This window comes from Jaculus jaculus, chromosome 1, assembly GCF_020740685.1.
Source record: "Jaculus jaculus isolate mJacJac1 chromosome 1, mJacJac1.mat.Y.cur, whole genome shotgun sequence".
NCBI lineage: Eukaryota > Metazoa > Chordata > Mammalia > Rodentia > Dipodidae > Jaculus > Jaculus jaculus.
In genome coordinates, this window is record NC_059102.1 from 171,419,756 (window position 1) to 171,441,669 (window position 21,914).

The following is a 21,914-nucleotide window of genomic DNA, read 5'->3' on the forward strand; positions in this document are numbered from 1 at the left end:
AACTTCTTGCTAGGTGTGGTAGCCTGAGACTACATAGAGAATTCCAAGCCAGCCTGGGCTAGAGTGAGAACCTATCTCAAAAAAAAAAAAAGGAAAAAAGAAAAGAAAAAGGAGCCAAGCACAGGCATGCTTTTAAATCCCAGCACTCAGGAGGCAGAGGTAGGAGGATTGCCATGAGTTCAAGGCCACCCTGAGACTACATAGTGAATTCCAGGTCAGCCTAGGCCAGAGTGAGATCCTACCTCGAAAAAACAATACAAAACAAAAAAGTAAAATATAGCTTCTGAGCCAGGCATAGTGGTACACACCTTTTTTTTTTCGGAGGGAGGGTCTCATTTTAGCCCAGGTTGACCTGGCACTCACTCTGTGGTCCCAGGCTGGCCTTAAAACTCTTACCTCTGCTCAGAAGGCTCAGAAAAACAAAAAATAAATAAATAAATAATATATATATATATATATCTTCTGCCTTTAAGGAATTCAGTACAGTGGATGAGAGACTAGGAATGTGTAACTATAATACTGTGAGAATTGCTTTGTAGGCACTGTGTGAACACAGATGAGAAGTACTTTTGTTTGTACTGGCAAGTGAGGTTCAAGAGAAAATGACTTAAGAGAAAGTGGCATATATATGCTGATATTCTTTAGTTTACTTATTATGAATATATCTTTTTGTTGTTGTTGTTGTTGAGGTAAGGTCTCACTCTAGCTCAGGGAGACCTGGAATTCACTCTATAGTCTCAGGGTGGTCTTGAACTCACTGCGATCCTCCTACCTCTGCCTCCCGAGTGCTGGGATTAAAGGCATGCACTACCACACGCAGCCTGATTATATCTTTTTAAAAAAATATTTATTTGCAGTCAGAGAGACAGAGAAAGTGGGCATTCCAGGGCTTCCAACCACTACAAAGGCACTCCAGATGCATGTGCCACTCCATGCATCTGGTTCCATGAGTACTAGGGAATCGAACCCAGGTGTTTTAGGCTTTGCAGACAAGTGCCTTAACCCCTGAATGATAATTTATGTATCAAAATACATACACAGCATTTACACATAATACTCCAGTCTCTACAACTATATGTCTCTAGGGAACCAGAAAGGTAACATCAACCAAGGGTTACTTTTAAGATATGATCTCTTATAATCTGGGCAGGCTTCAAATTCTAGCTGATGACAACGTTGAACTCTTGACCCTCCTGCACATAATACAGGCATATACCACCATGACTGTCACATCAACCTTTGTCTATCCCCCATACAAATATGGTACTTCAAATAGTTTTCTCTGCCCTTAATCCTTTTTTATTTTAAGCCAACTAACCAGGTTCCCTCAGTTTTCAATTACAACTATCAGAATCCATCCCATTTCAAAACTTAAGAGGAGGGCTGGAGAGTTGGCTTAGCAGATAATGCACTTGCCTGCAAAGCCTAAGGACCCAGGTTCAGTGCCCCAGAACCCATGTAACCCACTTGCACATGGTGTTGCACACATCTGGAGTTCAAGAGGCCCTGGTATCCCCATTCTTTCTTTCTAATAAATAAAAGTTTTTTTTTTAAAAAAAAAGAAATTTAAAAGGACATTATTTTCCCCCTTACATACAATGAAGTTTTGTTTTGTTTTGTTTTGTTTTGTTTTGTTTTGTTTTGTTTTGTTTTGAGGTAGGGAGGGTCTCACTCTAGCCCAGGCTGACCTGGAATCACTTTTGGATTAAAGGCATGTACCAGCACACCTGGAAGTTTATAAAATAATTTATCTAGAGGCACTGGGGAGATAACTCAGCAATTAAAAGGCACTTGCTTACAAAGCCTGCTGGTCTAGGTTCAAATTTCCAGCCATCCACATAAAAGCTGGACACAAAAAGTTGCACAATATTGCTGGAGACTCCACATGCTTGTGTTGCAAGGTCACTGAGAAATCAAGTTAGAACTGAGTTGAAAACCTCCTCCCTGTAGACCAGCTGATAGAAAGCTGGAAAAAGCTACACTGCATGCAGCCCTATGGGAGAAAGAAGCCATCAGTGGAGACAAACAACTGTGGGTACTGCAAGCCAGGACAAATGAGCCAACAGGTGCAGTAATCTGTTATGGGGTAAACCAACTACTCACTAATTGGACTGGAGGCCAACTTCACCAACTGATATAGAAACCCTATGATGGGGAGGTCATGAATCCAGGGGTATAACACCTAATGGTGTCTGGCTAAACAGCCTGGTAAGCACTTCTCTTAACATTCATATACATATATTAATGCTACTATCACTTCTGGATAGAGAAACTTCTCTTTTCAGATGACGGTGACCTCTTGGATGATTCAAAAGGCACCACAGTGCTAAGAAGAAGTGACAGAGGAGTGTCCAGCACTGAAACATCCCTATCACATCTTCCAAGGCTCAGAGTCCACTGCAGAATAGCAAAAGAATGTAACAGCCAAAGGAAGGGTAAGACTCCTTCAATGCAATCTTCCAGACACAGAATGCCTTGATATTCATGTCCTTGCAATGCTTGGTACTACCTACACAAGACCCTCATAATAGGAGGAAAAGGTGATGGCATCAAAATAAGAGAGACTGATTGCAAGGGAAAGAGGTATGATAGACAGTGGATTTGGAAAGGGACAGAATTATCATGGTTTATTATCTACAATTATAGGTTGTCAATAAAATAAAAGGTTTGTCTGGTGTTTGTTTACAGGAACAAACAAGAAGTCATGTACACAAAAGAAGGTTAAAAAATAAAAATGCTAGGGCCTGGAGAGATGATTTAGCTGTTAATGCAAAGACAAAAGGACCCTGGTTTAATTCCCCAGTACCAAGTAAAGCCAAATGCATAAGGTGACACATGCATCTGAATTTCCTTTGCAATAACTACAGAATGTTGCAGGCCCAATCTTTCAATCTGCCTCTCTCTCAATTAAATAAAAATAAAATAACCAGGTGTGGTGGGGCACACCTTTAGTCCCAGCACTTGGGAGACAGATGTAGGAGGATCGCAGTGAGTTCAAGGCCACCCTGAGACTACAGAGTGAATTCGAGGTCATCCTGGGCTAGAGTGAAACCCTACCTTAAAAAAAAAAAAAAAAAAAAAAGATAAATAGAAAACTGGCAGAGTGGCACAAGTGCCTTACCTGCTAAGCCTGCTCTCCAGCCCAGGCACATGCCTTTAATCCCAACACTCAGGAGGCAGAGGTAGGAGGATCGCCATGAGTTCACCTAGTGAATTCCAGGTCAGCCTGAGCTGGAGTGAAATCCTACCTTGAAAAACTGAAAAAATAAATAAATAAGTTTTCTGGGCTGGAGAGATGGCTTAATGGTGAAAGCACTTGCCTGAGAAGCCTAAGGACCAGGTTTGATTCCCTAGTACCCACATAAACCAGAGGCACAAAGTGGTGCATGCATGTGGAGTTCCAGATGCATGCACCACCTTGAGCATATGTACGACCTTGCGCATGTGTCACCTTGTGCATTTGGCTTACATGGGATCTGGAGAGTTGAACATGGGTCGTTAGGCTTTGCAGGCAAGCACATTAGCCGCTAAGCCATCTCTCCAGCCCTCTAAATACTTATCTTTATATTCATATATCAGTTCTGTTTTCAGCCCTGGTCAGAAAAGCATTTATTTGTTTCTCTGTGAGTATTCTCTACATGTGATGTGGAGGCCAGAGGAAAACTTTAAGGTACCTAGCAACATCTCTGAGACAGAGTCTCTTGCTGCTGCAAAGGAAACTGCCAGACAAATGTCTCTGAGCATCACATCCCATCCACCTTTTACATGGGTGCTAGGAAATTGAATCTGAGCTAGCAAGATTTATAAGCAAGTACCTGTAACCTCTGAGCCTTCCCCCTAGCCCCAAAACTTTTTATTTTTCTTTTCCTTTTTTTAGGTAGGGTCTTGCTTTAGCTCAGGCTGACCTGGAATTCACTATGTAGTCTCACGGTGGACTCGAACTCATGGCACTCTTCCTCCCTCTGCCTCCCCAGTGCTGGGATTAAAGGCATATGCCACCATGCCCAGCTCAGAAATGTTTTATTACTTTGTCTTTTTTCTTATTTGGCAGTGGAAGGCAGTCTATGCAGAGAAGCATAAGTAGTCAAGTGTGGAAAATAATTAGAACTGATGAGTGTTTGGCCTTATGAGGGACATACATCATCCCCTTAGGGCACAGGGAACATTGTGGAAGATACAATGGAAAGAACGTAAGAGTTGGAAGACAGGGAGGAACACCCTACAATACTGGCATCTAGACAAGACAAGGTCATTGCACTCATGAACTCATATTAGATATGGTTACCTGCACAAGATCTGCATATGATGGGGCCAGTCAGCACTCTGTTACTAAGTGTCTTAGAAGGCTACTCTCCTCCCCATTGAGCAATTAACAGATAGAAGCCACCAGGGAGGAGTAATTCTCCTCTGTGGTATAAACCACTGGTAGATGAGAAGGATTACAGAGAGACAGAGGGAGATATGGGAGGAAGGCAATAAGGACACATATAATCATAAAGTAATTTATGAATGAAAATGTCAAAAAATATATTTAGCTAGGTTGGTGGCACAAGCCTTTAATCCTAGCACTTGGGAGCCTGAGGTAGGAGCATTGCCATGAGTTTGAAGCCACCTATAGCTAGAGTGAGTTCCATGTCAGCCTGCGCTAGTGAGACCCTGCTTCAAAAAAGAGCAATTCGTCGGGCATGGTGGCGCATGCCTCTAATCCCAGCACTTGGGAGGACTGCTGTGAGTTCAAGGCCACCTTGAGACTACATAGTGACTTCCAGGACAGCCAGAGCAAGAGTAAGACCCTACCTTGGAAAAAAAAAAAAAAACTAACTAACAAACAAAACCACCAAGCACTCGGGAGGCAGAGGTAGGAGGAGAATCACCATGAGTTTGAGGCCACCCTGAGACTACGTAGTGAATTATAGGTCAGCCTGGGCTAGAGTGAGACCCTACCTCGAAAAACAAAACAAAAAAGAACAATTAAAATATATGTGCTTATGGGTTTTTGGGGGGGATATTTTGGTATTATGGCTCAGTTAAAAGATCTTGGATTATGGGGATGTTTGAACATCACTGGGATTGATAAAAACTACAGGGACTTTTAATTTGGACTGAATGCATTCTATTTTACATCATGTATGGATATCGGTTTATGGGGTCCAGAGGCGGAATGTGATGGTTTGAGTCAGGTGTCCCCTATAAACTTAGGTGATCTGACTGCTAGGTTCCCAGCTGATGGAGATTTGGGAATTAACGCCTCCTGGAGGCAGTATATTGTTGGGGGAGGGCTAAGGGTGTTATAGCCAGTTTCTCCATGCCAGTTATTTGGCATGCTCTCCTGGTCCTGTTGTCCAGGGGGTGATGTCCACCCTCTGCTCATGCCATCATTTTCCCTGCCATCATGGAGCTTCCCCCTCGAGCCTGTAAGCCAAAATAAACCTCTTTTTCCTACCAAAACAAACAAACACACACACACTCACACACCCTGGGCATAGTGGTGCATGCCTTTCATCCCAGCACTCAGGAAGCAGAGGTAGGAGGATCACTGTGAGTTCAAGGCCACCGACTACAAAGTGAATTCCAGGTCAGCCTGAGCTAGAGTGAAACCTTGCCTCGAAAAACAAAACAAAACAATAACAACAACACAAAAACTTAAAAATAATGGAAGGAAATAGACCATAGTATTAGAGTAATTATCACTGGGCTTTGAATTTACAGATGACATATCTTTTATGTGGCCAGATAGGGGAAGGGGCAGGGGCCTATCGTATACATGCATGTGGAGATGCATGTGCCCTGTACACACATGTACAGAGAAAAATGTAAGGTGATCTCCTCTTCTCAACTTATCTGCCTGTTTCCTTGAGATTTTCTCACTCAGCTCAGAGCTTCTGCTTTTACAATTTTCTCCATCAGCAAACCCCAGCAGCTCAGTGGTTAAGGCACTTGCCCATAAAGCTTAATGGCCCAGGTTCGATTCCCATTACCCACATAAAGCCAAATGCACAAGGCGGTATATGCATCTTGAGTTGTGGGCCCTGATATGCCCATTCATTCTTTCTGTCTTCTCTCTATCTCTGTTTGTAAATAAATTAATAAAAATATTTTTTAAAGTAATAAGAGGGCTTATTGGTTACAGCACATGCCTGCAAAGCCTAAGACCCATGTTCAGTTCTATGGGTCGCACTGTAAGCCAGATGCACATGGTGGCACATGCTTCTGGAGTTCATTTGCAGTGGCTAGAGGCCCTGGTGCACCCTTTCTCACTCACTCTCTATCTCCCTCCCTCTCTGTCTCTAATAAATAAATAAAAATAAATCTTTTTTAAAAATTAAAAGAGTAGTTTCATAAACAACAATTATTTCATCTGGGCACAGTAGCTCACATCTGTAATCCCAGCACTCAGAAGGATGAGGCAGGATTCTAAGAATAAGGCCACAGAATGAGACTCTGGGTCATCCTCTCTTCCCCCTTAAAATTTAATTTAGTGACTGAAACTATGGGAAATTTTAATTTATCATACTGCCAATAAGTCAAGTTACTTGATAAATTTTAATTCAGATCTGTCCCACATGTTCCTCCAACTAACCCTTCCTGTTCCCCCTTGAATGTTTTCTTTTTTCTTTTTTTTTTTTTCTTTTTTGGTTTTTTGAGGTAGGGTCTCACTCTAGCCCAGGCTGAGCTGGAATTCACTATGCGGTCTCAGGGTAGCCTCGAACTCATGGCAATCCTCTTACCTCTGCCTTCCAAGTGTTCGGGTTAAAGGCATGTGCCACCATGCCCAGTTTGAATTTTTTTTTTTCCTTAATAACAGTAAAGATCAATCAAGTCTGATCTTGTTTCTTTTCTAATCTCACTCTACTTTCTCTAGATAATCTCACTCTTGTTGCTTCAAGTACCACATGGCTAAAGACTTCTGGGGCTGAGGAGGTAGCTCAGTCAGTAAAGCAATAAAGCATGAGCACCACAGTTTCAGCTCTAACACCCATGTAATATACCAGGGATAGCAATGCATGTCTGTAATCAAATGCTGGAAAGGTAGAGACAGAAGGACCTCTGGAGCTTGCTGGCCACCAGCCAATCTAGCTAACTGAGTTCCAGGCCAATGAAACCCTGTCTTCAAAGGAGATGGTGCTCCTGAGGTTGTCCTTTGGCCTCCATACACACAAAATTTTAAAAAGACTCCCACATCAAGGTCTCTGACTACTCACTTCCCCACTGGGTAACTCTACCTACATGATTCCTAAGTATCTTTTTTTTTTTTTGGTTTTGAGGTAGGGTCTCACTCTAGACCAGGCTGACCTGGAACTCACTATGTAGTCTCAGGGTGGCCTCAAACTCACAGCGATCCACCTACCTCTGCTTCCCAAGTGCTGGGATTAAAGGCGTGCACCACCACGTCCGACTACCTAAGCATCTTAATTCAATGCCTGTGTCTCAAAGTATAGCTCAGTGGTAAGAGTCCTTGCCTAGCATGTGTTAAGTACCTGGTTTAATCCCCAGCATGAAAAATAAATTTAAAAAGCACAGCTAGGGAAGATTGCTCAGTGGTACTTGCTTGCAAACCCTACCCACCCAGATTCAATTTCCTAGTACCCATGTAAACTCAGACACAAAAAGTGGTGCATACATCTGGCATTCATATGCAATGGCAAGAGGCCCTGGCATAATCATACACATATACACATGCAAATAAATTTTTTTTAAAGCAAAAACTCAAGTTTGTCTTTAGAGTATTCTGTCTTGCCCCAGAACCTGTTTAACACTCATAGTTCATGTCATAGTTTATAAAAATCAATATCTAACTTATTTTACAAGTTAAGAACTCTGAAACTACCATGCAGTAATTACATCACCTTCCCATCTAGGTACTAAACAGGCCCCAAAGACAAGATCAGGCATGCTCACAGTAGTGTGGCAACAAATTTTTTTCACTCTTTGCTCTGCCTATTAAGCTGTCATGTTGACTGTACTTTTTAAAAAGCTGTAAAGGTAGCTTTGAACTCAAAATCTTTCTTTCTTTCTTTGTTTCTTTCTTTCTTTATTTTGCCTTTTGAAGTAGGGTTCACTGCAGCCCAGGCTGACCTGGAATTCCTACGTAATCTCAGGCTGGTCTAGAACTCAAAGTGATCCTATCTCTGCCTCTCAAATACTGGGACTAAAAGGCGTGCACCACCATGCCTGGCATGCGCCACCTTGTACATCTGCCTTATACGTCAATGCTGGGGAATCAAACCTGGGTCCTTTGGTTTGGCAGGCACGCACCTTAACCATTAAATATCTCCAGCCTGAATTTAAATTCTTACCTGGTTTGTATTATTGCCACAACCACACAAAAGCTATTGTCTACAAATTAGGAAATTTGACCTCAGCTAAAGATTTCTTAGTGTCAAAGAAAGAAACATTATCTATTTATTTGAGAATTAATCATTTAGATTTAGCAAAGAAAGTCCTTTATGACTGGACTCTCGGTATCTCTTGTCTCTTTTGTCCTACCATGCACTGTATCTTCTAGACCCACTGAGTTCTCCATTTCATAGCTACAAGCTTCAAAATACATTTCTTTTGCCTAAAAATGGCCCTCTCAGCCAGGCATGATGGTGCACACCTTTAATCCCAGCACTTGGGAGGAAGAGATAGGAGGATCTCTGAGTTCAAGACCACCCTGAGACTATATTGTAAATTTCAGGTCAGCCTGGGATAGACAAGACCCTAACTCAAAAAAAAAAAAAAAAATTACCTTCTTTAATCTTCTACTTGTTAAAGTCTTTCTCACTAACTCTGAGCAGCATGTCACCAATTCCTCTTGGTAGGTACAACTATACCTACAAAACCTAATTCATGCCTCCACTGTAGTTTGTACCTCTATTATAACTGTCTAATTCATTGAGTATTACTATACCTAGCAATATCACCTAACCTATATGCTATAAATAAATTTCTGCTGAATAACTAATAATTAAGTTAATTAAAAGTCAAAGTGTAGGCCAAGTGTGGTGGCACATGCCTTTTAATCCCAGCACTCAAGAGGCAGAGGTTGGAGGATCGCCGTGAGCTCAAGGCCACCCTAGGACTACGGTGAGACTCTACTTTGAAAAACCAAAAAAAAAAAAAAAAAAGTCAAAGTGTCATTACATTAAAAAGTATACAATAATCCTAGGATCCTATACAGGCCCCAGGTCAAGTGTATCTGCCCAAGTGATATTGTTTTTAAATGGCAACAGGAACTTCTAAGAGAGGAAAAGAATGACCTTACCTCGAGGAAAAATTCCTGGGTCCATGAAGGTGGCCATGCTGAAGTTGGCCAGCACAAAGAGAAACATAACCGCATTGTAGATGGGCACTGCAGGTGACACATACAGGCTTAGTCCTGGACACCTGTAGGCAATAAAGAAAATGAGGGCTACAGCTAGCACTATGAATATAAGACAGACATCAGTACAAATTGAGCCCTCATACCCATAAATAAACCTTGTGTGGTTTATCTTTGTTGCCCCAAATGACACTTACCCTTCCAACTAAGATGCCCACTTTCCTACGGAACTGCTCATCTCACAACATAGGAGAAACTGCTGGGTGTGGGGGCGCACACCTTTAATGCCAGCGCTCAGGGGTCAGAGGTAGGAGGACTGCCATGCATTAAGAGAGTTAAGAGGCTACCCTGAGACTACAGAGTGAATTCAAGGTCAGCCTGGGCCAGAATGAGACCCTACCTCGAAACACACACAGCCCCCCATATAAAAAAAAAAAAAAATGAAACAAACAAAAAGATATGAGAAGCTGGTCACAGAAGGAAAGGTAGGAAATCACTATGAGTTCAAGGCTTGTCTGGTGCTAGAGTTAGTTCCAGGTCAGCTAGAGAGAGACCCTACCTTTGGGGGGGGGGATATGATCTAAGACACAGAATCTCTCCTGTATTAAGCATGTACATGAACCTTTCATGTCTAATCAAATCAGACCTGAAAATTGGGGACTATGTAACTGACACCAGTAGACATACTCCTTCAGTCAATGCTCCTTCGCTGGAACAGCCTGAGGTTTCAGGATCCCAGTTATATCCCACTGACCTGTACACTGGCTCAAAGCATATGGATACTACCTGCCTTTCTAGTTCTCCTTCCTCGTTCTCACCTGGCTTTGAACCATACTCAACAGCCTAAAGTTTCTTCACTCTGTCAGATTTTTTTAAAATTTTTTTTATTTATTTATTTGAGAGCGACAGACACAGAGAGAAAGACAGACAGAGGGAGAGATAAAGTATTATTCACCTAGAAGCTAATCTAAAGATAAGGAGTTCTCTTTTTTCTTTTTTTTTTTTTTTAAATACCTTTTTGGAGAAGGGGAGAGAAAGAGAGAGAAAGAATATGAACGAGTATGGTTGCACCAGGGCCTCCAGCCACTGCAAATGAGCTCCACATGCATGTGTCAGTTTAAGCATCTGGCTTTTATGTGGATACTGGGGAATCAAACTCAGATCGTTAGGCTTTGCAGGCAAATGCCTTAACTACTGAGCCATCTCTCCAGCCCAGGAGTTTTAAAAAACAGAGTTAAGGATGAATTTCAGGACACACAAGAAAGATCAGCATGGTAATGCACACCTAAAATCCGAGCACATAGGTAGCTGAGCATAATTCCAAGTTTAAGAGCAGTGTGGACTACACAGGAAGAATTTTTCTCCAGAAAAAAGCAGCTCACTTGGGTGGCACATATAGTCAAAATTTGAATGATACAGGAATTAGCATAGTCCCAAATGATCTATATTAAAAAAACAACAACAACAATAAAACAGGGCTGGAGAGATGTCTTAGTGGTTAAGGCACTTGCCTGCAAAGCCAAAGGATCCAGGTTCAACTCCCCAGGACCCAAATAAGCCAGATGTACAAAGGGGTGCATGCATCTGGAGTTCATTTGCAGTGGCTGGCACACCTATTCTTTCTCTCTTTCTCCCCATGCCTTTGTTTTGTTTTGTTTTTCAAGGTAGGGTCTCACTCTAGACCAGGCTGACCTGGAATTCACTATGTAGTCTCAGGGTGGCCTCAAACTCACAGTGATCCTCCTACCTGTGCCTCCTGAGTGCTGGGATTAAAGGTGTGTGCCACCACACCCGGATCCATCCCTATTTCTATCTCTCTCGCTCTGAAATAAAAAAATAGTAATTTTTTTTAAAAAGCAAAAAAACAAAGGCAAGGAACTAGACTTCCTTTGACACCTAAAACTGAAGCAAATGGGGAGCTGTGGAGATAGCTCAGTGTGTTAAGTGTTTGCCTCATAAGCATGAGGACCTGAGTTTGATCTCTAGTATCCACACAAATACTGGACATGGTTGCTAGCATGCCTGTACTTCCAGTACTGGGGTGGCAGAGATAGGAGAATACATGCAGCATGCTGGCCAACCAGTCTGGGTTAATCAGTGAGCTGCAACCAACAAGAGACCCTGACTCAAAAAGGTGGACAGCATACCTAAGGAGAACACCTGGAATTGTCCTCTGGCCTCCAAAGGCACCTACACACCACTCACACATACACACAAACAAAATGAAAATACAGCAAAATAATAAGAGGAAGAAATAGAAGATATCAGACCAAATAAACCCTAAATCCTGTAAGAAAATGAAACTGGCCACATATACCCTGTGTTGATAGCATAGCACTTAAGAGTCATGCTCTACATGTGGCAGCACACACCTTTCATCCCAGTACTCAGGAGGCAGAGGTAGGAGGATCGCTGTGAGTTTGAGGCCACCCTGAGAATACAGAATGAATTCCAGGTCAGCCTGGGCTAGAGTGAGGCCCTACCTTGAAAAAACAGAAAACAAAAGGGAGGGAGGAGCCGGGCATGGTGGCGCACGCCTTTAATCCCAGCACTGGGGGGAGTGGGGGGCAGAGGTAGGAGGATTGCCGTGAGTTCAAGGCCACCCTGAGACTACGAAGTGAATTCCAGGTCAATCTGGACTAGAGTGAGACCCTACCTCAAAAAAACAAACAAACAAACAAAAAAATTTAAGGGAGAGAGGAAAGAGACAGAAAAAGAGTGCTCATGTACAAGGTTAAGTTCTGGTTCAAGCTCTTTTAAAATAGAAGCCTAATTGAAAGGTCTTCCACAGCTTTTCCTTTTACTTCTGGAAGAGATGATATCCTAGGAGTTTGAAGCTTTAGCAGAACTTCTGATGTGTACCTATCTTCATCAGTATTATCAACTCTCTCTTGTCTCAGCTCTAGGAAAACTTCCCAATACAAGACAGAAGCTAAATACCCTAATCTGCTTTGTGGCTAAGAACTAAATCTCCAGAATCAGGACAGCATCTGTCCTTGTCCCTTTTATCAGGACTGTCAGAAGACAGGAGTAGTTTAATGAAAGAAAGAAAGACTGACTGACCAGGAGAACAAGACAGTTTACACGTCTAGAAGACTAATCCATAGCATTCCTGAATTGTCAAGAATTCACATGACCAGTTCTCAATAAACAAAATGCACAGCCCTAAATAGTTATTCAAGACAGTTTGGAGGCACTGGGATTCTTAAAGATATAAATAAACACAAAAAAAGGTACAAATCTTTATTGCTACTATCCAATTTTTCAAATCCAGCCATTCATTTAAAAATGTACCAAGGAAGCTGGGCATGGTGGCACATGCCTTTAATCCCAGCACTTGGGAGGCAGAGGTAGGAGGATTGCCATGAGTTCAAGGCCACCCTGAGACTACATAGTGAATTCCAGGTCAGCCTGGGTTAGAGTGAGACCCTTCCTCAAAAGATAAAAATAAAATAAAAATACACACACACACACACACATACATTTACACACACATACTTAAGTATGTACCAGGTTTTACAGGTGGTATGGTGGTTTGATTCAGGTGTCCCTCATAAACTTATGTGTTCTGAATGCTATGTCCTCAGCTGAGGACCTACTGAAGGTGATGTATTATTGGAGGTGGGCTTATGGGTGTTACTGCCAGCTTCCCCTTGCCAGTGTTTGGCACACTCTCCTTCTGCTATTGTCCATCTGATGTTGACCAGGAGGTGATGTTCACCCTCTGCTCATGCCATCTCTTTTTCCCTACTATCATGGAGTTTCCCCTTGAGTCTGTAAACCAAAATACACCCTTTCTGCCCACAAACTGTTCTTGATTGGGTGTTTTCTGCCAGCAATGTGAAGTTGACTACAACATATGGCAAAGCTTTATAGATGGTAAATATCAATTAACTCTTTGCTTCCCTTGATTAAACTGTATACAACTGGGAGAGGACCTGTTTTGTCAAAAACAAAACAGACAGACGTGCAACCACAGTTCTACATGATCATCAAAGTCCTGTATAAAGCCCCTTCTTCCTTTGTGAATTTTTTTTATTTATTTGTTTGCAAGCAGAGAGAGATAGAAGAGATAGAGAATGGGCACTCCAGGGCTAGAGGAAAAGAACTCCAGACTCATGTGCCCCTTGTGCATCTGGCTCACGTGGGTCCTGAAGAATCGAACCTGGGTCCTTTGGCTTTACAGGCAAATGCCTTAACCGCTAAGCAATCTCTCCAGCCCCAAGAATCTTGTTTGTCTCACTCACCACCAATGCCATCTTTCCAGGCCCCTTTGTGAGTTCCTTAGTTCAATAAAGATGTCCCTTGCCGGGTGCAGTAGAACCTGCCTTTAATCCCAACACTCAGGAGCAAAGGTAAGAGTACCACTATGAGTTCAAGGCCAACCTGAGACTACATAGTGAATTCCAGGTCACCTGGGTTAGAGTAGACCCTACCTCGAGATTATGAAAGAAAGAAAGGAAGGAAGGAAGGAAGGAAGGAAGGAAGGAAGGAAGGAAGGAAGGAAGGAAGGAAGGAAGGAAGGAAGGAAGGAAAGATGTCCCCATATCTTAGCATGGCTTGAACATAAGAAGAACGAGTCCCAGCACAGCCCCACCCCAAAGCTTGACTTCCCAGGTTCCTCAGGAGGGAGGGAGAGAAACTGAAAACCAGTCATCCAGGTCAGAACCCCTCCCTAGTAGTTAAGCTGCCACTTCAATTTCCGCCTAAGGAAGAAGAGAAAGGGTGACTCACTTCACTCCTACAGCCTGGGAAGATAATTAGAAGGGAAAAATAAATTAAATCTTTAGAACACAGAGGTGTCCATGATTTAAAATTCCTAGAACTGGCCACTGTGGCATCTTGAGCATCTGAAATAAACAAGCAAAGCTACCTTCTATCCTAGAGGAAATCTAAAATGATAAAGATTGCCAGATTCTCAGCTCATTTCATAACCCAGCCACTGATTTCTTTTTGGTCTTTTAGATAGGGCCTTATTATGAAGCCTAGAGTTCCAAGCTGGCCTGAAACTCACTATGTAGCCCAAGCTAGCCTGGAATTCTTGATATATTTGCCTATCTTTAGCCTCAGGTGCATGGGAATTACATACATTTGCCACCCCGCCCAGCTCAGCTATGGATCCTTCAGATCCTATCATTTCTTCAGTTTTTTTGTTGTTGTTGTTTTGTTTTTTGAGGTAGGGTCTCACTCTAGCCTAGGCTGACCTGGAATTCATTCTGTATTCTCAGGGTGGCCTCAAACTCACAGCGATCCTTCTACCTCTGCTTCCCAAGTGCTGGGATTAAAGGCATATGTCACCATGCCCTGTCTTTCCTTTCTTCAGTTTTTTTCTTCAGCTTCATTTCCAAAGGAAATATCTCACTCAATTCCTTGCATATCCTGCCAACCTACCCCTGGATGATAAACTTTTCCTCTGAACTTTCTATCAGCATATCTCAGTGAAGTATGTAACTGTGGAAATGAGCTCCAATATCTACTGCCAAAATAAAGGCTACCCTCATTGTGGCAGAAATCTACAAGTGATTCAAACAATTCAACTTTGTGAACCTCCTGCTTCTAGCTGTAAACTCTGGTTGAAGGAACACTTCACCAGAGGCATTTGTAAGCATAGCCTGTTCCTGCCACATCCCATATTCTGCTTGACTTGAGAGGCTTTCCATTGCTGTAGTTACTTTTAGAACTGTGCCAGGTTCTTAGGTGACTACCCCAAATGGCCTGTTTGAATCTGTTGCCTTTGATGGAGAGAGATGCAGTCAGAGCTGAGGAGGAGTTAGAGCATGTCCTCAGTCTATAGCAATAATCACAGAGCACAGCAGCTTAGGGAGTGGCCATAGCCCAGAAGGCTGACTGACTCACTGATGGGATTCCCAGACGTAAACCATCTCAGGTAGAACAGGTTCTTCTGCCCACCATTCAGTATTCCTATTTTCAAGGCCACATAAAATTGGAAAGGGGGATTTCAATATCCATATTTCTGAAACCCTGTTCCCTAGCATTCCTTAATTCCTACTATTAAGACAACAAAGAGGTTTAAAGAGTCAAGCAATTGTAGGTTCTAAACCTGTCTCAATTCACATGAAACTTTCAAGTTTGACACTTTAGTTGTACAATATAGATATGAAGATAAAAGAGAATGTCTGAAAAGATCCTAGAATTCTTTTTAAATCAACTAGCTTAATATTCAAAATTCACTAGACAGAAGATACAAAAAAAATATTAAAAATCACCATAATCAAGCATTCGGGAGGCAGAGGTAGGAGGATCACCATGAGTTCAAGGCCACATTGAGACTACATAGTGAATTCCAGGTAAGCCTGTACTAGAGTAACCCTGACCCCGAAAAACCAAAAAAACAAACAAAAATCCCCACCATAATCAGGCTGGAGAGGTTAAGGGACTTGCCTGCAAAGCCAAAGGACCCAGGTTAGATGATTCCCCAGTACCCATGTAAGCCAGATGCACAAGATGGTACATGCATCTGGAATTCATTTGCAGCAGCTAAAGGCCTTGCCACCCCCATTCTATCTGCCTCTATCTCCCTATTGCTCTCAAATAAGTTAATTAGTAAATTTAACAAAAATCACCATCAATTATCATTCTAGCTCCACCTTTTTTTTTTTTAAAGTTTTGAACTACTGATTGGAATGTGTCCCATCAATGTTATTAGCAAGTTCCTGAGCCTTTATCTTTGCTTAGTTATTTATTTGAGGGAGAGAGAGAGAGAGAATGGGTGCACCAAGACCTCTAGCCACTGCAAACTAACTCCAGACACATGCACCACCTTGTTCATCTCGCTTACATGGGTACTAGAGAATCAAACCTGAGTCCTGAGGCTTCACAGGCAAGCACCTTAACCATTAAACCATCTCTCCAGCCCCGTCCACCTTCATTCCTTTAAAAAAAAAAAAAAAATATATATATATATATATAATTTATTTATTTATTTGAGAGAGATAGGCAGGTAGAGAGCAATACAGCGGAGAAAGAATGGGCATGCCAGGGACTCCAGCTGCTATAAAGAAACTCCAGAAGCATGTGCCCCCTTGTGCATTTGGCTTATGTGGGTCCTGGGGAATTGAACCTAGGTCCTTTGGCTTTGCAGATACTAGCATCTTAACCACTAAGCCATCTTGCTAGCCCTCCATCTTCATTCTTTTTGTTTGTTTGGTTGTTTTTTTTTTTTTGTTTGTTTGTTTGTTTTTTTGGTTTTTTTCAAGCTATGGTCTCCCTCTAGCTCAGGCTGACCTAGAATTCACTATGTACTCTCAGGGTGGCCTAGAACTCATGGCCATCCTCCTACCTCTGCCTCCTGAGTGCAGAGATTAAAGGCGTGCACCACCACCATACCCAGCATGTACCTTCATTCTGAGGGATTCAAGGATATTCTAAAAGAAGCACTGAGCTCCTAAAGAACAGGTCTATGCATTCCACTCATGCCAAGTGTATTACTTGAGCATATGTTTAGTGTTTCTTTTTTGTTTGTTTGTTTTCTTTGTGGGTTTTTTTGTTTTGTTTTGTTGTTTTGTTTTTTTGAGGTAGAGTTTCATTTTAGCCCAAGCTGACCTGGAATTCACTATGTAGTCTCAGGGTGGCCTTGAACTCATGGTGAACCTCCTACCTCTGCCTCCCTAGTGCTGGTATTAAAAGCGTGTGCCACCATGCCCAGCTTTAAATATTATTTTCATTTATTTATTTATTTGAGAGTGACAGGGAGAGAGAGAGAGAGAGACAAAATGGGTACACTAGGGCCTCTAGCCACTGCAAATGAAAACCAGATGCATGTGCCACATTGTGCTTCTGGCTTACATGGGTACTGGGGAATTGAGCCTCAAACCAGAATCCTTAGGCTTCACAGGCAAATGCTTAATCACTAAGCTATCTATCTCTCCAGCCCATGTCTAGTGTTTCTTGATGAGAAAGCTGGAATAAATGTCCAATTTCCTGCCTAGGTTTTCATCTAGAACTGCTTTCTTTAAAATTCTATGAGAGGGCTGAAGAGACAGCTCAGTAGTTAAGGCACTTGCCTATGAGGCCTAAAGACCCATGTTTGACCTCTCCAGATCCCACGTAAGCCAGACACACAAGGTGATGCAAGTGTGCAGTCACACATGTACACAGGGTGGCACATGTGCCTGGAGTTCAACTGCAGTGGCTGGAGGCCCTGATGCACCAATTCTCTCTCTCATAAAAAAAAAAAAAATCCTATGGGAAACAATTTCTCTTAAAACACTTGATCTGTGCTACTTTTCTGTAACCCAGACTTTACAGCAGCTGAACTATACACGTAGAACTGGGCACTTATTCTCAGGTGAGAAAACCATGTGGGAAGGATAGGAACAACCATTGCTCAATTAACGCCCTAGATCATGAGGCTACTCCCACTTAAATCAGGTGCTAACACCCCTGCATTTATGAAGGAAAGAAGAGAGAGCAATTGAAGTTGCCCATCTGTGTGGGTGAAAAGGTTGGAAGGAACCAGAGGCACAAAGTGGGAAGAAGCTAGCTATATCACGGATCACTGGAAAGACTTTCTGGGATTTCTAGTTTTGTTTTGTTTTGTTGGTTTTTTCCTGAGGTAAGGTCTCACTCTAGCCCAGGCTGACCTGGAACTCACTTTGTAGTCCCAGGGTGGCCTCAAATTCATAGCGATCCTCCTACTTCGGCCTTGCAAGTGCTGGTATTAAAGGCATGCACCACTAAGCAAGGCTGACTTTCTGGATTTCCAAGTGATCCTAAGACTAAGAAAGATGGCTCACCAGTTAAGATGCTAGCCTAAACCACCCTAATCTTTACCCTTTAGAGAATAACCTAAAGCAGAGCTCCTACCCCTGCTTCCTCTCTCTGTCCACTTTAAAACAGAGTTGACTAACTTGGTGCTAGAATAAACTTTTAAAAACCTCAATTTGATGATTTCAAATGGTATTGCTAGGAGCCCAGGAAGGTAAAGGAAGACACCAAATGCCTGTAAACATCAGCCTCATTAGAACCACAGCATTCCTACCTTTATGTTTTAGGCATCTTTTTGAGTAAGACCCTATCTTGAACTTTCCTACACCCCTCCCCCAACCAAAAAAAAAGTCTAGTGCCAGTCAGGTGTGGTGGCACACACATTTAGCATTTAGACCCAGTACTAAGGAGGCTGAGGTAGAAGAGTAACTGGGAGTTTGGGCCATCCTGGGCTAGAGTGAGACCCTGCCTGGAAAAATAAAAGTCTAGTACGTAACTGGGATGAGGTAGGTTAGTTTAGTAGATATTTTCCTATCCAAATAATGAGAAGAGAAATAAAATAAGATTCTCACCATTCCTGGTTTTTTTGTTTTTGTTTTTGGTTTTTCAAGATAGGGTCTCACTCTAGCTCAGGCTGACCTGGAATTCACTATGTAGTCTCAGGGTGGCCTCAAACTCATGGTGATCCTCCTACCTCTGACTCCCAAGTGCTATGATTAAAGGCATGTGCCACCACACCTGGCTCCTGTTTAGTTTTAATACTGGACAAACTATGACCCAGCCCTGGGGAAAAAGGGCTAAACTGTTTCTTTTCTAACTTCTCTAAATCCTTGGCCCTTGGCAAACCCATTCTCTTCCTCTCTATCTGCCTCTTTCTCTCTCAAATAAGCAAAATTTGAAGAAAAAAGAATCTGTGACTGGAGGAGACTAGCTCAGTGGTTAAAGGCACTTGCCTGCAAAGCCTGCCTGCCACCCACTTACAGCTACAATGGGCCTTCCTCTCCATTTATGTTGGACAGGTGCTCATCTGCAGCAGCAAGAGACCTTGGTATGTCTATACACACATACACATAACACATACATACAGGTACAAATAAATAAAATTTAAAAATATAAATCTAAGATTTGTACTAGGTATGGTGATCTGTAATCCAAGTGCCTGAGAGTTGGAGGCAGGAGATCAGGAGTTCAAGGGCAGCCTGGCCTACAAAGAGACCATATCTCAAAAACAGAATCTGAGGCTGGAGAGATGGCTTAGTAGTTAAGGCACTTGCCTGCAAAGCCTAAGACTCATGTTTGACTTTCCAGATCCCAGAAGCACAATTATGCAGTGCACAAGGTTTGCACAGATGCTGTACATGTCTGGAGTTCAACTGCAGTTACTGAGGCCCTGGTATGCCAATCCTCCTTCCCTCCCCCCCCCCCTCTCTCGTATTAAAAAAAAAAAGGCCAGACTGTTGGGCTTGACTCAAAAAAAAAGGCTAGAGAGATGGCTTAAGTGGTTAAGGAAGGCACTTGCCTGCAAAGCCTAAAGATCCAAGTTTGATTCCCCAGGTCCCACATAAGCCAGATGCACATGGGGATAAATGCATCTGGAGTTTGTTTGCAGTGGCTAGAGGCCCTGGCACACCCATTTCCCCCCCCAAATAAATAACAATGAAAGTTATGTTAAAAAAAAAATCTACCATAAACAAATGATCATAAATGTTAGCAGGGATGTGGAAAAAGAGGAACCCTTCTACACTGCTGGTGGGAATGCAATCTGGTCCAGCCATTGTGGAAATCAGTGTGGAGGTTCCTAAAACAGCTAAAGATTGATCTACCATATGACCCAGCTATAGCGCTCCTAGGCATATATCCAAAGGAATCATCTCATTTCCTTAGAAGTACGTGCTCAACCATGTTTATTGCTGCTCAATTTATAATAGCTGGGAAATGGAACCAGCCTAGATGTCCCTCAACTGATGAGTGTATAATGAAGATGTGGCACATTTATACAATGGAGTTCTACTCAGTGGTAAAGAAAAATGAAGTTATGAAATTTGCAGAAAAATGGGTGGACCTGAAAAGGATTATACTAAGTGAGGTAACCCAGGCCCAGAAAGCCAAGCGCCACATGTTCTCTCTCATATGTGGATACTAGCTACAGATGATTGGGCTTCTGTGTGAGAATGAAAATACTTAGTAGCAGAGGCCAGTAAGTTAAAAAGGAGACATAAAGGGTGGAGAAAGGAAGGGAGGAGGGTACTTAATAGGTTGATATTGTATATATGTAAGTACAATGATTGAGATGGGGAGGTAATATGATGGAGAATGGAATTTCAAAGGGGAAAGTGTGGGGGGAGGAGGGAATTACCATGAGATTTTTTTTTATAATCATGGAAAATGCTAATAAAAATTAAAAAAAAAAAACAAGCATAGAAATATAAGGATTGGCTGGGCATGGTGGTGCACGCTTTTAATCCCAGCAGTGGGGAGGAAGAGGTAGTAAGATCACTGCCTGAGGCCAGCCTGAGACTCCATAGTGAATTCCAGGTCAGCCTGAGCTACAGTGAGACCCTACCCTGGGGGGGGAGGAGGAAAATAAGGATTGTTAAATTCAAAGCCACCTTGTATTGCACAGTGAGATCCTGACTCAAACAAACAAAAAATTGCTTGATGCTGGGCATGGTGGTGCATGCCTTCAATCCCAGCACTCAGGAGGCAGAGGTAGGAGGATCATGATGAGTTCAAGGAGGCCACACTGAGACTATAGAGTGAATTCTAGGTCAGCCTGGGCTACAGTGAGACCCTACCTCCAAAAGCAAAATCAAAAACAAAAACAAAAACAAACAAACAAACAAAAAAAACTAGCTTGGACTGGGATGCAGCTTAGTGGGTAGAGTGCTTGCCTAGCATGCATGAGGCCCTGGATCCAGCCAGCACCACATAGAATGGGGAGGGAGCAGGGAGGAAGACAGGAGTGTATCAACACATTTTGCCCACTCTTTTAGCAAAGTGGCCCACACTTAGAAATCATTTTGGCATCTGAAGATCAATTTGGGGTTTCTCCTTCCTTTAATTTCACATTTATTTTCTTTTAGTTTTTTGCTCTAATTCAGGTTAATCTGGAATCCACTGTGTAGTCTTCAGGGTGGCTACGAACTCACAGTGATCCTACTTCTGCCTCCTGAATGCTGGGATTCCAGCGTTTCACATTTATTTTCTGTGTAACAGTTCCCATTCCAACAATTCCTGCTTTATAGTACAAATGGTTTTAGTTTTCTACCACTTGAGTTTCTTCCTCTTTCAAAAACCTTCCATATTCTGAATAGCACTTAGCCATCTGATATGAGCCTGACCCTTGTCAAAGTAAACTTTCCAGAATATCTGGCATGCCCTGATCATATCAAGAGCTAGCTGCAAATGGAGCATTAACTCACTGACTAAAAGTACAGGCTCTGAAGGTATGGGCTCATTTATAAACTGGAAATAGAAAAGATACTTGCCAGGAGCTCAACAACTACATATAGGGAATAAGAGAAAGGGCAAATCACAATCTCCTACAGTAACAATAGATGAACAGTCTTTAGTCTACTTAGAAATATTGTAGATCCTATTTCATAAAGGAATAATCTTTTACTGTTAACTACTTTTCCCAAAAAATTCAATGAATAGAAGTACTCATTTTCTTCAGCAGGAAAAAAAAAAAATCTGGGACTAGAGAGATGGCTTAGTGGTTAAGGTGCTTGCCAGCAAAGCCAAAGGACCTAGGCTTGATTCCCCAGTATCCATGTAAAGCCATATGCACAAGGTGGAGCATGTGTGTGGAGTTCATTTGCAGTGACTGGAGGCCCTGGCACACTAATTCTCTTTACCTGCCTCCTTCTCCCTCCTCCTCTTT

General features: G+C 42.3%; 1 protein-coding gene across 1 annotated transcript in view; it reads right to left on the reverse strand.

Annotated features, from left to right (window-relative positions):
* Positions 1-21,914, reverse strand: part of Zdhhc5 (zinc finger DHHC-type palmitoyltransferase 5) — a 39,819-nt gene that overhangs the window by 10,989 nt on the left and 6,916 nt on the right. Inside the window, exon 3 of the mRNA XM_045154393.1 lies at positions 9,248-9,369. Within this exon, the coding sequence (XP_045010328.1) occupies positions 9,248-9,369 (122 nt within the window). The remainder of the gene's footprint in view (positions 1-9,247; positions 9,370-21,914) is intronic.